We start from the raw sequence: 15,180 nt of genomic DNA, 5'->3' as shown, positions 1-15,180 counted from the left end.
TCACGTACAAGTATATATTAATATGATCATTATTTTTATGTATTAATAATGAATAATATTCTAAAATTTAGTTATAGATGCTCTAATTAATTAGTTTGCTTATCTAGTATAGTTTTCTTAATATTGTATTTAAGTTGCTTTTTCAATCTAAATTTTTATATACTTATATGTCCATTATTTTTATGTATTAATGATGAATAATATTCTAAAATTTAGTATTATATGCACTAATTATGATGAACTGGATCCTAAATAAATTTATAATTAATTTTATTAAAAATTTCTAGCTGCCATGTCATTATAGATAGAAATCGATAATTATATTTTCGGCTAAAATGATTGATGAAGCTAATTAATCAAAGTGGTACTTTTAGAAGATAAAATAAAATTGAGTAATTATGGTGGCCAATTATCCAAAGTTGAGTGACCATTCAAGCTTCTAACTCAATGACTGACTTTTAAAAGACTAAACAAAGTTGCGGACTATAATGACCAGTTACCAAAGTTGAGTCATCATCCAAGATTCTAACACTATTTTCCAGAAGGCATTTTTTATATTTTCCCAAAGAAAAAAAAAAAAAAAAAAAAAAGGAGAAAACATCTGCCCGCATAAAGCATGAAGCGATGATGGATTGAACACCCTTGGAGCCAAGGGTTTTGCAGGGTTTAACAGAACCAATCACTCCAGCACTTTTAGCATCATACTAGGTTCCTTCCTTTCCTAAACACCACCATGAGAAGAGTTTCATCTTTTGCTTCTCCACATCTCCAAAAGTATACCAAAACTTCATTTTCTCTCATTTCTAAAGACTTCATCTCTAGTACTAGCACTAACCCCATCAATGCAAATGAACCATTATCCCCTCAATCATCAAATACCCATCTCAAATCTTGCAAAAAGACTCAGTCTTTACTCTTTTCCAATGTCAAAACCCAACAATCTCAAACTTTCAACACACTTGTTGAGCAAAACCCACCTCAATTATCATCAAGACAAAGAAAGATTAAAGAAAGATCACAACTTGAAGAGGCTTTTGAGTCAGCAAAGAGTATTCAAGAAATGCTTCATGTTTTTCAAGAAATGGAGGCAAGTTTTGATGAGAGGGAACTTGGTTTGGCATGTTTGAGAATTGGTCTTAAACTTGACCAAGCAGGTGAGGATCCTGAAAAGGCTTTATCTTTCGCTAATAGAGCTTTGAAAATATTGGATAGTAATGATAAATTGTCTTTACCTCTTGCTATGACTTTGCAATTGTTGGGTTCAACTTGTTATAGTTTGAAAAGATTTAATGACAGTTTAGGATATCTTAATCGAGCTAATAGGGTTCTTGGTCAATTAGAAAAGGATGGTTCTTGTAGTGTTGAGGATATTAGGCCTATTCTTCATGCTGTTCAGCTTGAATTGTGTAATACGAAAACGGCCATGGGGAGAAGAGAAGAGGCCCTTGCTAATCTTAGAAAGTCTTTGGAGTTGAAAGAGATGACTCTTGAAAGAGACAGTAAAGAACTTGGAAATGCTAATAGGGATGTAGCCGAGGCGTATGTCGCGATATTACATTTTAAAGAAGCTCTACCGTTTTGTTTGAAGGCATTGGATATACACAAGGCACAACTTGGGCAAAACTCTGTAGAGGTTGCACATGATAGGAGGCTTCTTGGAGTTATTTATACTGGATTAGAAGAACATGAGAAGGCATTGGAACAAAATCAATTATCACAGAGAGTTTTGAAGAATTGGGGTCTTGATACTGATTTGCTTCGTGCTGAGATCGATGCAGCCAACATGCAGATAGCCTTGGGGAGATATGATGAGGCCATTAATACTTTGAGTAGTGTTGTTCAACAGACTGGAAAAGAGAGTGAGGATAGAGCTATGGTGTTTATCTCAATGGCAAAAGCGTTATGCAACCAGGAGAAGTCCACGGATGCAGAGAAGTGCCTTGAAATTGCATGTTCAATCCTTGGAAAGAAAGAAAAAATTTCCCCTGTTGAGGTTTCCGAGGCATACATGGAAATTTCTATGTTGTATGAGACAATGGATAAGTTTGAAGCTGCTATATCGCTATTAAAGAGAACACTGTCATTGCTTGAAAAGCTACCTCAGGAACAACATTCAGTTGGAAGCGTTTCAGCAAGAGTTGGCTGGTTACTGCTCTTAACTGGTGGGGTCCAGCATGCTATTCCTTTCTTGGAGGATGCAGCTGAAAGGCTGAAAGAAAGCTTTGGATCAAAACATTATGCAGTTGGTTATGTTTACAATAATTTGGGTGCTGCATATTTGGAATTAGATAGACCACAATCTGCTGCCCAGGTTTTTGCATATGCCAGGGATATCATGGATGTTTCTCTTGGTCCTCATCATACAGATTCAATTGAAGCATGCCAAAACCTTTCAAAAGCATATGCTGCCATGGGGAGGTAAAAAATTCAATCTTTTCTTTAAGTTATTTTGGCATTTGTTAGTGTCCATTTTTCTCTTTTGAATGCCTGTACCTTTACCAAGTATACCATATGATCAATTGAAATGTATGTTATATGAATCCTTCATTTGTCTTTGATGTACCGGTTCAAACGGGCCTGTGAGGCAGGTATAGGTACATCATGCCAAATATAATGAAAAATAGCACAAACTGCACGTATTCCGTATTCGTATCCAATACTGGCACACCCCTGTATCGTGTACATTTAAATGTGTCCATGCAACATTTATTGAAAAAAGAAGATAAACTTTTTAAGTTGATTCTTGAGATTACTTTCTGCCTTTTCTTATTTCCTCTTGCCTCTTGAATTTGTTGATATGTATCTTATATGGTTAATTTTTCTTTTCATGCATTCAGATAAATCATGTTAAGATGTCAAGGGAATAGGTGCTCCTCTTAGTAGCCTTCAGTATGCGTTGTTTATTTATCTGACATGTTATTTCATTAGTGACAGAACATCTTCTCAGTTTGATCATGTTGAGACAGCTTACTACCAATAGATTTGATCAATTATCTATATGAATCAATCATGGTTGGTATGAGTTCTTAATATTTTATTAGATGGAGATATGTAAAGCAGGATAGTAGACGGAAACAACACCAAATCTTGTTCTTATTCATCTCGGCAAGTGACTTAACACAATTGAAAAATTGAGAAGGTTTAATTGCAACTATTAGTTGTTCGAGTTTGATTTACACAAATGAAACTGATAAAGTTTATCTAGCTAAGTAGACAAGTTGACATTAGTAGCTTTGCAACCAAGGGTGTAGTTTAGAGGTCGAAGAAGTTGGAATAAAAATCAATGGAGATAATGGTTCAAATCCGAGCAGAGGTCAAAAGAATTAGGTGATTTCTTAACATTTGCTTAAATTTTGGTGGATAGAGTTTCCCAGTAGCTATATGTAATACCCGATGGGATAGACAAAGTATGCAAGTTGGGCCGGACACTACCGGTATCAAAATACAAGACATATTTAGCTTAGTGGTGTAGAATTTAAATTAGTAGATTAGGTCAAGGATTTAAAACTCACCAATAACATTTGAGGCTGAGTAAATGTTTTTCTTCATTCTGATAAGTAAAGGTCATTCACAAAAACAGCGGCAAGAGAGTGCTGGAAAGTGGAAATTGCACAAGATGTATGACTTAGTCTCCTATTCAAAATACAAGGAGTCTAAAGTCAAATGGAGTGTCAAAATGATGTACATCTTCATCTTACACCAAAAAAGAAGAATTTAGACAAGTAAATATCATACAACGAATTTCAGTAATTCTTTCAATAATCTGGAACTTCTTTCCTTCCTTATTGTCCATATAATGGACAGGGGTATGCTGTTTCACTCCGTCTTCAGTTTTTGTGAAGTACTCTTCCTCTCCAGCAACTGATTACATCCTTCACTTTGCTGGTATCATCCATCTAACTCCCAACAGCATTGTATGCATTCTCCATAGACGGGCATAGAACCAGTGAAGAAATTGGTGTTCCGAGTCTTCTTCTAGCCATGCTCTTCCTGCCACATTTGATCTTCTTTTCACTAGAAACCTTCAGTTTTACCAGTGTTTGATGCCACAAGTTCCTTATGCTCTTCCAAACAGCAAAGCGATATGTTAGGGTTATTGTCCTCGTACACCAAGGGCTGTGCATCCCATATTTTGCGCTGACTACCTTTCTACAGAGGGCTTCTTCTCTATGAATCTTCATAACCATTTGAACAACATGCATTTGTTCTGTAGTCTCTATTTTTATTTTCAATACTTCTAAATCCCCCTATATTGTGGTTGCTGTTACAATAGACAGTTTCACTGAGTGGGTTTGAATTTCCTTCTCGTAGGAAACTGCTCCGTTTTCTGTTCAGTGTTTCTTAACGTATGCAGACATAGGTAATATGGACATTATAAATGTATGAATTGTATAGTATCTTTTTATTTTTGGTGTAAAGAGATAGGGTTAGAAGATATAGATCAACTTGTCGACTTATTAAGATCACTGTAAGTATCTCTTTTTACTCTGTTTGTTCCTTTTTGAAGGTTTCCAGCATGTCCTTAATGCTGAGGAACGCAATATTTACCAGTTTAACCAAAAAAAATAAAAAATCCCAGACAACTTTAGGACTAACATCTTTGTTTGTTATAGATACATATTGCTCTTCAATATTGCAAGTCTCTTTTTAAACCCTTCAATCACACCTTGCATATCAGGTTCCACCTGTTTTTTCCCTCCCAAAAGAAGGTTCAAATATACTTTTAGTATTTCTCCAACTCCACAACCCAAAGTGTGCTAATTCCCGTTTGTTTCTTAACTCATTTATTTGAAACAAAGAGCTCTTTCTTACATTTATATGTAGCCCAAATACTACCTCGAATGAAATCAAAATGGCCCTCAAGTATTACAGTTGTTTCTCTTCTGCCCCATAGAAAATAAGAACATCATCAACATAAACTAGAGAACCTCTGGCTTTAGCTTTTTAGGGAACTCCGAATTTGTCTAACCAATCGTGTACTAGTGTTGGAATGAAATAGACCTGAATAAACTGGAATGGGGATAGAGGTTTATGTAGCCAATCCCAACTAGTTTTGAGATTGGGAAATAGTTTGTGTATTGATTTATCTTAGGACAGTCGAGCAACATCAAGCAAAGTGAGTTATATGTGTATACTATACAAAGATACCATTTATTGGAATGGAATAACCAATTGGGTACTAGTTTTGGAATGAAATAAACCGGAATGGGGATACAGGTTTATGTAGCCAATCCCAACTAGTTTTGAGATTGAGAAATAGTTTGTATGTTGATTTATCTTAGGACAATCGACCAACATCAAGCGAAGTGATTTATATTTGTATACTATACAAAGATCCCGTGTATTGGCTTGGTAAACAAACTATGTAGTATAATTTATTTTGATTGAAGAAAGATGTTATGCTTGTAAAAGCCTATTTGATTTACGGATTTACCATACATTTGGAGTTTCCTTTTTATGTCAGTAAACTTAAGGAAAATGGAAACTCAAACAAAACTTTTTTCCAGGAAATTTGATCAGTGGAGGAAGTTTATTTAAAATTATTCCTTGAGTATTTTTTAATGACGTCCAGCATCTAATTGATGTTGATAGGCTGCACAAATCATACCCATCTCTGTTTTGAGCATTTTCTACTGGTATCAAGGTAGCCATATTTCCACTTCCACCTGCAGTGCATTTGCATAAAGACTTCAATAGTTTAATTGGGAGTCAACTGTCCCACTCAATTTCATTTGGGGTCCTGCTTACACTAAATTTAATTGCAACTTATTTCTAATAATAGCATCTTTCTCGATTGCTTCGCTTTTGTTGCAGCAGCACGGTACATTAGATAATTAGTTACTAATAACAGCATCTTTCTCGATTGCTTCGCTTTTGTTGCAGCAGCACAGTACATTAGATTATTAGTTTGTGCAAGGATTGCAGCTGTTCAATCACCACTACACTAGAAATTAAAACAACTGGTTACTTCTGTTTTTGATTTTTCTTGAGTTGGATAATGGCTTTAAGGGGCCTCTCTATGCATCCATAAAAATAGTTCAAAACCTTGAATGATATATTGATAGACGGATTCTGATATTGACTTTCTTTGTAATATGGTTTTATAATTAATTCAATTGGCTGGACTCACATAATTGTTAGTTATCATTCTTCTTCGTGCTATCTGTTACTGAAGTTTAGACTCTTAGATGAAACTTGAATTGCTATATAGCGTGTTCTCCGTACATTTCTAAATTTGAGGACAAAGTTGATTGTCTTTATAATGTTTTCACAGACTTAATCATCTTTTAAAATAAAATCCTCACAAGAAAATAGATAAAATCTGGAGAAGGCTCTATCGAATTTGGTTTCTTTTAAATTTGAATTGCTATATAGCGTGTTCTCCGTACACTTCTAAATTTGAGGACAAATTGATTATCTTTATAATGTTCTGACAGACTTAATCATCTTTTAAAATAAAATCCTCACAAGAAAATAGATAAAATCTGGAGAAGGCTCTGTGGAAATGCAATTTGAGAATCCTGAAGAAGTTGGTACAGTGAGTTATTCACACAACTTCAGGAGTGTCAGGGCCAACTATGCTTCCAAATTCAATGACATAAATTACCTGGACCTGTATATGTTATCCTAATACCTTAGTTATGGAAATAGAATTTTTGTTTCTCCAAAAAAAAAAAAAAAACCTTAGTTATGGAAATCATATTTGTGTGTGTGGTGGCCATAGATATTGTTGCAGAGTTTGTTATAGTTTTATGATGTTCTTAGTTGAGTGTGAAAGTTATGTCTAACTTTTTAGTTGGGATTTTTCAGCTATCACCTTGCAATAAACTTCCAGGAGAAAGCAGTTGAGGCTTGGGAAGGACATGGTCCAAGTGCAGTAGACGAACTTAAAGAAGCTCATCGACTTCTTGAGCAACTGAAGAAGAAAGCTTCCGGTGTATCCGATGGGAATGTGATGAAGGCCTTGCCTTTGGCTAATTCTAGGGAAGCTGGCTTTAGTAGTACCTCACAAGTTGGTGTTTCAGCCATTGAGAGGCAAAGAAATGCAACTAAAATGCTGAATCAATAAAGTTATGTGTAAGTTTATTACTGTGCTCTTTCCCTTTTAGGAATAATACCTTCTGTAAGTTTGATGTTATCCTTTTTACTGGAACCTATTGTTAAGCTTCACTAAAGATATTAAAGCTACAAAGATCAATCAGTCTGCAACTTTCAACTGTCATAATAGTTGTTTTTTACATTGAGGTCTCTGTCCTGATAATGTTATTTACTAGGTTCTGGAAATCACATTGCTAAGGGTGCTGCCAGTACATTTTTATTCCTAGTGTATCTAGTTTATGTGTTTGAATATTCATTTTAACAGTTACGCCTAATCATTTAATGAGTTTAAATTGCATGTGTTTGCGCTTCCAGCAAGTTTTTCTTTCCCTTGGCTCTAAGCCGTACGAAGCCTTCTTCAATACAATATTTAGTCACACAGAAACCTTCTTTCATGCTATAGTGAGCTTTTTAGTGCATTCATTGCTTTGAGGGATTCCTTGGGATAAGCAATGAGTTGGGCGCTTATAGGTTCCCGGCCAAGAGAGTGCTGGAAACTGGACAAGGTGTATGACTTAGTGTCCTATTCAATGTCCTATTGAAAGTACAAGGAGTCTAAAGTCAAATGGAGTGTCAGTAGATTAAAAGGAGTGTCAAAATGATGTACATCTTTCATCTTACACCCAAAAAAAAAAAAAAAAAAAAAAAAAAAAAAAAGGTGTCTTTAGACAAGCAAAAATTATACAATGGATTTCAATAATCCTTTCAATAATCTGGAATTCGGAAACAGCCGCCCTACCTTTCAAGGTGGGGGTTAGGTCTCGTGACCCACATGGTGGGATTATACTGGGCTTCTTGTTGTTGTTGTTTCAATAAACTGGAACTTCTTTCCTTCCTTATTGTCCTTATAATGCACAGGGGTATGATGTTCCATATTGTCTTCAGTTGTTGTGCAGTACTGCTCTCCAGCAACTGATTGCATCCTTCACTTTGCTGGTATCATCCATCTAACTCCCAACAGCCTTCTAAGCATTCTCCATAGATGAGCAATAGGTACAGAGAAGAAATAGGTGTTCCGAGTCTTCTTCTGCACTATTACACAGGTAGCATCTGCAACAATATAATTGTCCCCTCCATAGCTTTTTCTGGGTGAGGCAGGCATTGTGCATTATCATCCATGTGGAGCACATAACTGTTAGGGGTGTCTTGTTCATCCACGACTTTCAGGGCCAGTTTAATCCTCTTCTCCTTGTAACCAGCAAGTTATAGCAAGAATTAACCGATAATGAGCTACTCTTACCTGCTTTCCATGCAAGTAAATCTAGTGTTGAGCCTAGGCTTGGGGTATTCTCCGGCTTAAGAATATGTTGAACCACCCTTTCTATTTCCAGGTCCTTATAATTACATTCAGGATTATTGTTCCCACCTGTCATTTTATCCTCAGTCTTCAATAGTATTTCTTGCTCCATGGCAATGCAATACAGGTCAGGAAATGCTTTCGTAATGGACCTTCTTCTAACCATTTTTTCTTCCACATTTGATCTTCTTTTCATTATCAACCTTCAGTTTTACCAGTGTCTTAAATTTCATGCCATAAGTTCCTTATGCTCTTCCAAAGAGCAAATCGATATGTTGGGGTTACTGTCCTGGTACACCAGGGTATGTGCATCCCATAATTTTTTGAAACTGCTTTTCTTTTTATAACTTTTGTTTTTTGAAACTGATGTGCATCCCGTTATTTGCACTTACTATCTTTCTCGAGAGGCATAACCATTGAACAACAGGCATTTGATCTGTACAGTCTAGTGTTTTTTTTTTTTTTCCCGGTAAATACTGAAGTCCCCTCTATTGTGGTTGCTGTTACGAATACGATAGACCGTTTCACCGAGTGGATCGGAATTTCCTTCTCGTAGGAAGCTGCTCCCTATTCTGTTCAGTGTTTCTCAACATATGCGGGGATAGGGAACATGGGCATTATAAATGTATGAATGCTATCCAAGACAATATTAGGACTAACATGATTGCTATAGATACATATTGCCTTTTCATTATTGGAAGTCTCTTTTCAAACCTATCAGGTTCCACCTGTTTTTTTCACTCCAAAAGGAAGGTCCAAGCATACTTTTGGTGTTTCTCCAACTCTACAACCCAAAGTGTGCTAATTGCTGTTGGTTCCTTAACTCGTTTATTTGAAACAAAGAGAACAAAGAGCTCTTCCTCACATTTATATGTAGCCCAAATCCTCGAATGAAATCAAAATGGCCCTTTTAACTATTAGAATTGTTTCACTTCCGCACCATAGAAAATGAGAGCATCATCAGCATAAACCAGACAACCTCTGGTTTTAGCCTTTTAGGGGACTCCTAATTTGTCTCACCAATTGTGTAATACTATTGGAATGAAATAAACCTGAATAAACCGGAATGGACATAGAGGAATATGTAGCCAATCCCGACTAGTTTTGAGATTGTGAAATAGTTTATTTAATGATTGATCTATGGACAACAGTTCAACATCAAACTAAGTGATTTATATTTGTATACTATACAAAGGACACCCATGGATTGGCTTATTAAACAGACTATGTAGTATAATTTGTTTTGATTAAAGAAAGATGTTATGCATGTAAAAGCCTTTTTGATTTACCCTACATTTGGAGTTCCCTTTTTTGATGATGACATGGGAACCCGCAGCCGCTACCCTTGGGGTGTGCACAGGGTCAACTCTGCTCCAGTGCAATAGCTCGCAAACCACACAGGAGAGATAACCCGCACTAGGCAAGCCCCGCATTTGGAGTTCCCTTTTTACGTCAATAGAGTTATATTTGTCTGAAAAAGAAAATAAAGTTAAGAAAAATGGAAAACTCAAACAAAACCTTTTCTGTCCTGGCAATTTGATCAGTTCAAAATTGTTACTTGAGTATTATTTAATGGTGTCCAGCGTCGTAGGTTGCACAAATCATACTCACCTCTGTTTTTAGCATTTCCTAGTGGTGTCAAGGTAGACATTCCACCTGTAGTGCACTGTCTTTAAGACTTCAATTGTTTAATTGGAGTCAACTGTCCCACTTAATTCCATTTGGGGTCACCGATCCTGCTTACGCTAAATTTATTGCAACTCGTTACTAATTATAATGGAATAGCATCTTTCTCGATTCCTTCTCTTTTGTCGCAGCAGCACAGAACATTAGATTATTATGCAAGGATTGCAGCTGTTCAATCACCGCTACACTAAAAATTTAAACATCTGGCGACTTCTGTTTTTTGAATTTTCTTGAGTTAGATAATGGCTTTAAGGGGCCTCTCTATGCGTCCATAAAATAATTCATAACTTTGGATGATATATTGATAGACCGATTCTGATATTGACTTTCTCTGTAATATGGTTTTATAATTAATTCCAATTGGCTAGATTCATATAATTCTGGGTTGTCATTCTTCTCCGTGCTTTCTGTTACTGCATCTGTCTTGGACTCTTAGGTTGAAACTTGATGTGCTTCCAAATTCAACGACATAATTACACGGACCTGTATATGTTATCCTAAAACCTTAGTTATTTTAATCATATTTGTTGAGAACTAAGCTAAATTGACTGTTGCAAGTGAGTTTCCTCATTTATAACTTTAAGCTCCTAAAAAGGCTTGAAATGGGAAGTTCTTTATCTTCCAGAAAATTGAACAGTTTGTTATAGTTTTATGATGTTCATAGTTGAGTGTGAAAATATGTCTAACCTTTTAGTTGGGATTTTTCAGCTATCACCTTGCAATAAACTTCCAGGACAAAGCAATTGAGGCTTGGGAAGGTCATGGTCCAAGTGCAGTAGACGAACTTAAAGAAGCTCCTCGACTTCTTGAACAACTGAAGAAGAAAGCTTCTGGCATATCCGATGGGACTATGATGAAGGCCTTGCCTTTGGCTAATGCTAGTGAAGCTAGCTTTAGTAGGACCTAACAAGTTGGTGTTTCAGCCATTGAGAGGCAAAGAAATGCAACTAAAATGCTGAATCAATAAAGTTCTGCATAATGTTATTAATGTGCTCTTTGCCTTTTAGGAATAATACCTTTAATTAGTTTGATGTATCCTTTCTTATAAACCTATTCTTATTAGCTTCACTAAAGATATTAAAGCTACAAAGATCAATCAGTCTGCAACTTTCAACTGTCATAATAGTTGGTTTTTTTTTTTTCCACATTTGAGGCCTCTTTCCTGGTGAGGTTATTTACTAGGTTCCGGAAATCACATTGCTTAGAGTGCGGCCAGTTCATTTTTATTCCAAGTATATCTAGTTGATGTGTTTAAATATTCATTTTAACAGCTATGCCTAATCATTGAATGAGTCTAAAATCGCATGTGTTTGCGCTTCCATCAAGTTTTTCTTTCCCTTGGCTGTAAGCCGTACGAAGCCTCCTTCAATACTTATTTAGTCACGCAGAAACCTTCTTTTCATGCATGCTACAGTGTGCTTTTTAGTGCATTCATTGCTTTGACGGATTCCTTGTGATGAGCAAAGAAGGAAGCAATGAGTTGGGTGCTTATGGGTTCTCGGTCTTGATTTCTTTTTACCGTTTTATTGTTTTAAAAAGAAATATTTGTTTATATGATTGACATTGATAATCAAGAAAGATGAGCCTAAATAGAACGAAATAGACAATGAGTATTCATATTGTTGACTTGCTTAAATAGAACGACATAGACAATGAGTATTCATATTGTTGACTGGAATTTGTTTGGAGTTGAAGTGTAATTGTTACTCTCTCTGTCTCAATTTGTGTGATACACTTTTTTTTTAGTCTGTCCCAAAATGAATGATACATTTTTATATTTAAAAATAATTTAACTTAAAAACTTTCCCTTTTACTCTTAATGAATTTAGAGCTACACAAATATCTATAACTTATTTAGTCTTCATTTCTTTTTTAAACTCCGCGCATAATTAAATTATATCACATCAATTGGGGTGGAGGGAGTATTTGTAAACTGGTTATTTAATAGCATATGCTTCAAGAATGTGGACGGTGTTGTTGGAGAATTATAGGAATTACTGATGTTGGTGCTGACGAAACTCGACAGGCAAGTTCTCACGTGGCATGGAAATAGGAAAATGGACGTGGGAATTGACTATGCTACATTTCCGTTTATTGTCTCAGCAATTTGTGACATAAATATTTGGAACACGCAGAATCTTGAATAAAAAATTTGTACGTGACAAGAGGAGTTTGAATTACTCCACTCTTTTCGTAGATTGTGAATCTTGAGGTTTTGACTTTCTTTTTTGTTAATACTTTATTAGTACGTTCACACAGTTAAATAACATTTTAAGCAATGGTCCACTTTGGCTCCACCACTGTGTGGTCACCTCTGAAATATATTCAAGAAATGAAGAGTGATTTTTACAGAGTTGTTTAGCTAAACAATTAAAGAATAGTTATATTAGGTGGGGGGGATGTTGAAAGCTCTTCAATTCCCTTTTAAATTCATTGGAAAAAGAAAATAGTCGTCACTAACTGCCTTCAAACTTAAATTTCGAAGCAGTTGGACTAACGCAAGGATCTTTCAAACGTAATTCGGCAATTGGTGAATATTTAATAAATCCAATGTACAGATAATATATAAATATTTTAGATCTTCAAGTTAGTTTGATCTACATGTAACTTTATGACTCTCAAAGTATGGTCTAGTGGTCAAATGATAACCGTAAGATTTTAGGTTCAAATTTCAGTGAAGACAGTTATTATTACGTAATGTTTTTGATGAACAAAATTATCTGATACCTGCGTTGGTGAAAGATAACAGGTACTAAGTAGAATAATCAAAGTACGCATAAGATGACCCGATACGACAATCTTAAGAAAAAGAACATGTAACCCTTTAGAATAAAACTTGATACGATAATCTGGAGGATAAATCACTTGCTATAACTAATCTAATTGTACTTAGTGTAAAACTTTTTTCACTATCAGTGTATGTTACTTATTCATTATTAATGAATTGAAGTAGGTAACATAGTTGGTTGAGGAAGTTCGACAAGACAGCTTCACATGAGTTTGTGCCTAGAAAAATGTACTGTGCTCTTCATGTTTGACCCGTTCATATCTGTGGTGATTATATTATTAACTTCAGAAATATGGCCAAAAAACTTTGTGATGCTGTAATGGGTCCCTTGCCATGGATTGGAACCTTATCTGCCACTCCTGATTTTCTCGCACTCAAGATCAAAGGATAAGAAATCAATTGGAACACAATCATATTCACTCATGAATAATAACTACAAAAGAACAAAATTATTTTTGCTAACTAGCCATGCCATAGTGGCTTTACAATGATTTTTCTCAAAAAGCCTCTTTGCCTATATTTCATCTATCTTCTATTCTGTCCTATCCTATTCTTGTATTAATAACAAATAAAACATCTTCACTTAAGGTAAAAGAGACTACAAACCATGTTAGTGAACAACTTTGCAACAAAGAATGAACAAACAAACAGATTGTAAGATCAAAAAATTTAAAAATCAAAGGGTAAAACTGAAGTCTTGGATCTTCTATGTCCAAAAGAAAAGATTGATTTTCGAATTGATCTACTACTACTACTACTGCTTTCACCATTGTTTCTCACCTGACTAAGGTGCCCATTATGGCATATCATCTCTTGTACTGATAAATAAACATGTCGATCCGCTGCAGAATCCATAGAGAAAGATCTCCTAATTGGCTCAACTGAAAAATGAGCATCTTTTCCTCTTCCATTAATGCATTCATCACCCATAATTGACAACTTTCTTGTTTGTTGTTTGGCAAATTTTCTTGAAGAGTAACTTCTTGATTCCCTGCTAATAGAGTTACTTCTATTTTGTTGTGCCTCGGTTCCAAGTTCACCACTCAATTCAATCACTACAAAATCTTCATCACTTCCTAAAATGTTGCTTCTTCTAAGTAGTGGAATATGTGGATCTTGAGGTGATGAATTTGGTGCAACAATAACATCAAGTGGATGTTTATTTGTAGTGCCTGAAATGCTAGTTCTACAAAGAGGACAACTAGCATTATTTTGAAGCCAAATATCAATACAATCCAAGTGAAAAGCATGGCTACATTTTGGAAGAAGTTTTAACATTTCATCTTCTTTAAACTCATTCAAACAAACCACACATCTCCTAAAACTTCTTTCACCAACTTTGTTTCTGTTGTACTGAAAAGTTGGAATCTCTCTTATAACCAATTCATCAAGTCCTCTGCTTTCTCTTGAAGGTGAATAGGCCATTAAAGGGTCTTCATACTGTCGTGACCGCGTATTGAAAAAGCGCCTTAAAGGGTCGAATTGTTGCCAGTTGATGCAGCATTTTGTGACAAAGATATAGTAGCTGACAAGCAAAAAACCTATAGCCATGATTCCTAACATTGCAACACCAATTATCGGAAAGCCTTCCCCTGAAACTGAAGCCATAGGAGATATTTGAGTTATACTAATGTTATTTTGCTGGTTTTTGAATGAAAAAAGAACCTGTGATACATGAATGGAGTTGTGTTTATGTGCTGCTACTGCATCCATGTAATATCTATGCTTGCTTATAAGGAAAAAGACTATTTGAAATACAGATGAATAGTGAAGGAATATGATGAGTTTGATAAGATCTAAATGGAGTCACATATATATGTTTTGTGCTAGTGAAGAAAAACAAGGGAGTAGAGAAAATTGAAGCAGGAAGAAGACTAGGAAAACAATCGAACATACAAGGTTTTGCAAGAGAAGAGCTAATTGGAGGAAGATGTTAGAAAGACGAACGAGGAGTATGAAAAGAGTTTCGAAGGTCAGATCGATTTGGCTGGTAAAATTTGTGTTTCAGGTCAAAAAAGAAAAATTTTCTTTTGGAGGAAGGGGTTAGCATTGAGGTGAATGAGTTTTATCAAGAGCTGAAAATTCGGAAGTCAAATATAAATAAAGAAATAATAGCATTGAATGAAGTGGGGGAGAGTTTTGAGGAACACATGCACTTAATTATTATGTGTAATAATTGCTGTTAGATGCCGATAAAAATTAAACACAAGTGTTTGAAAATGCTGAGACTAGGAGATGGGAGCTGGAGTTAACAAAAAACGCAAGTTGACTCGAGTATTAAACTACAAGAGCAATAGAGTATGAAGCAGAC

At 35.4% G+C, this 15,180-nt stretch overlaps 2 protein-coding genes across 3 annotated transcripts; one reads left to right on the top strand and one right to left on the bottom strand.

Moving 5' to 3' along the window:
- The first annotated feature begins 594 nt into the window (after window positions 1-594).
- LOC132050920 (protein KINESIN LIGHT CHAIN-RELATED 1) lies at window positions 595-11,188 on the top strand. 2 transcript variants are annotated; one of them, XR_009413530.1, is made up of 4 exons: window positions 595-2,418; window positions 6,811-7,077; window positions 7,995-8,141; window positions 10,790-11,188. XR_009413530.1 is itself a non-coding variant. In XM_059442256.1 (3 exons), the coding sequence occupies exons 1-2, from the start codon at window positions 734-736 to the stop codon at window positions 7,067-7,069; spliced, it is 1,944 nt and encodes a 647-aa protein (XP_059298239.1). In that variant the 5' UTR covers window positions 596-733; the 3' UTR covers window positions 7,070-7,077; window positions 10,790-11,188. The 2 variants fall into 2 exon arrangements, 1 of the variants encoding a protein (XP_059298239.1); XM_059442256.1 differs by lacking the exon at window positions 7,995-8,141 and having other exon boundaries at window positions 596-2,418.
- Window positions 11,189-13,264: 2,076 nt separating this feature from the next.
- On the bottom strand, window positions 13,265-15,180 carry LOC132069356 (RING-H2 finger protein ATL1-like). The gene has a single exon (XM_059462726.1). The coding sequence runs from the start codon at window positions 14,580-14,582 to the stop codon at window positions 13,539-13,541; it is 1,044 nt and encodes a 347-aa protein (XP_059318709.1). The 5' UTR covers window positions 14,583-15,180; the 3' UTR covers window positions 13,265-13,538.

The sequence above is a fragment of the Lycium ferocissimum genome, chromosome 1 (genome assembly GCF_029784015.1).
Source record: "Lycium ferocissimum isolate CSIRO_LF1 chromosome 1, AGI_CSIRO_Lferr_CH_V1, whole genome shotgun sequence".
In the NCBI taxonomy this organism is placed as follows: Eukaryota; Viridiplantae; Streptophyta; class Magnoliopsida; order Solanales; family Solanaceae; genus Lycium; species Lycium ferocissimum.
Note: the sequence above shows the minus strand (reverse complement) of the source record. Positions and strands in the feature narration are given on the sequence as shown.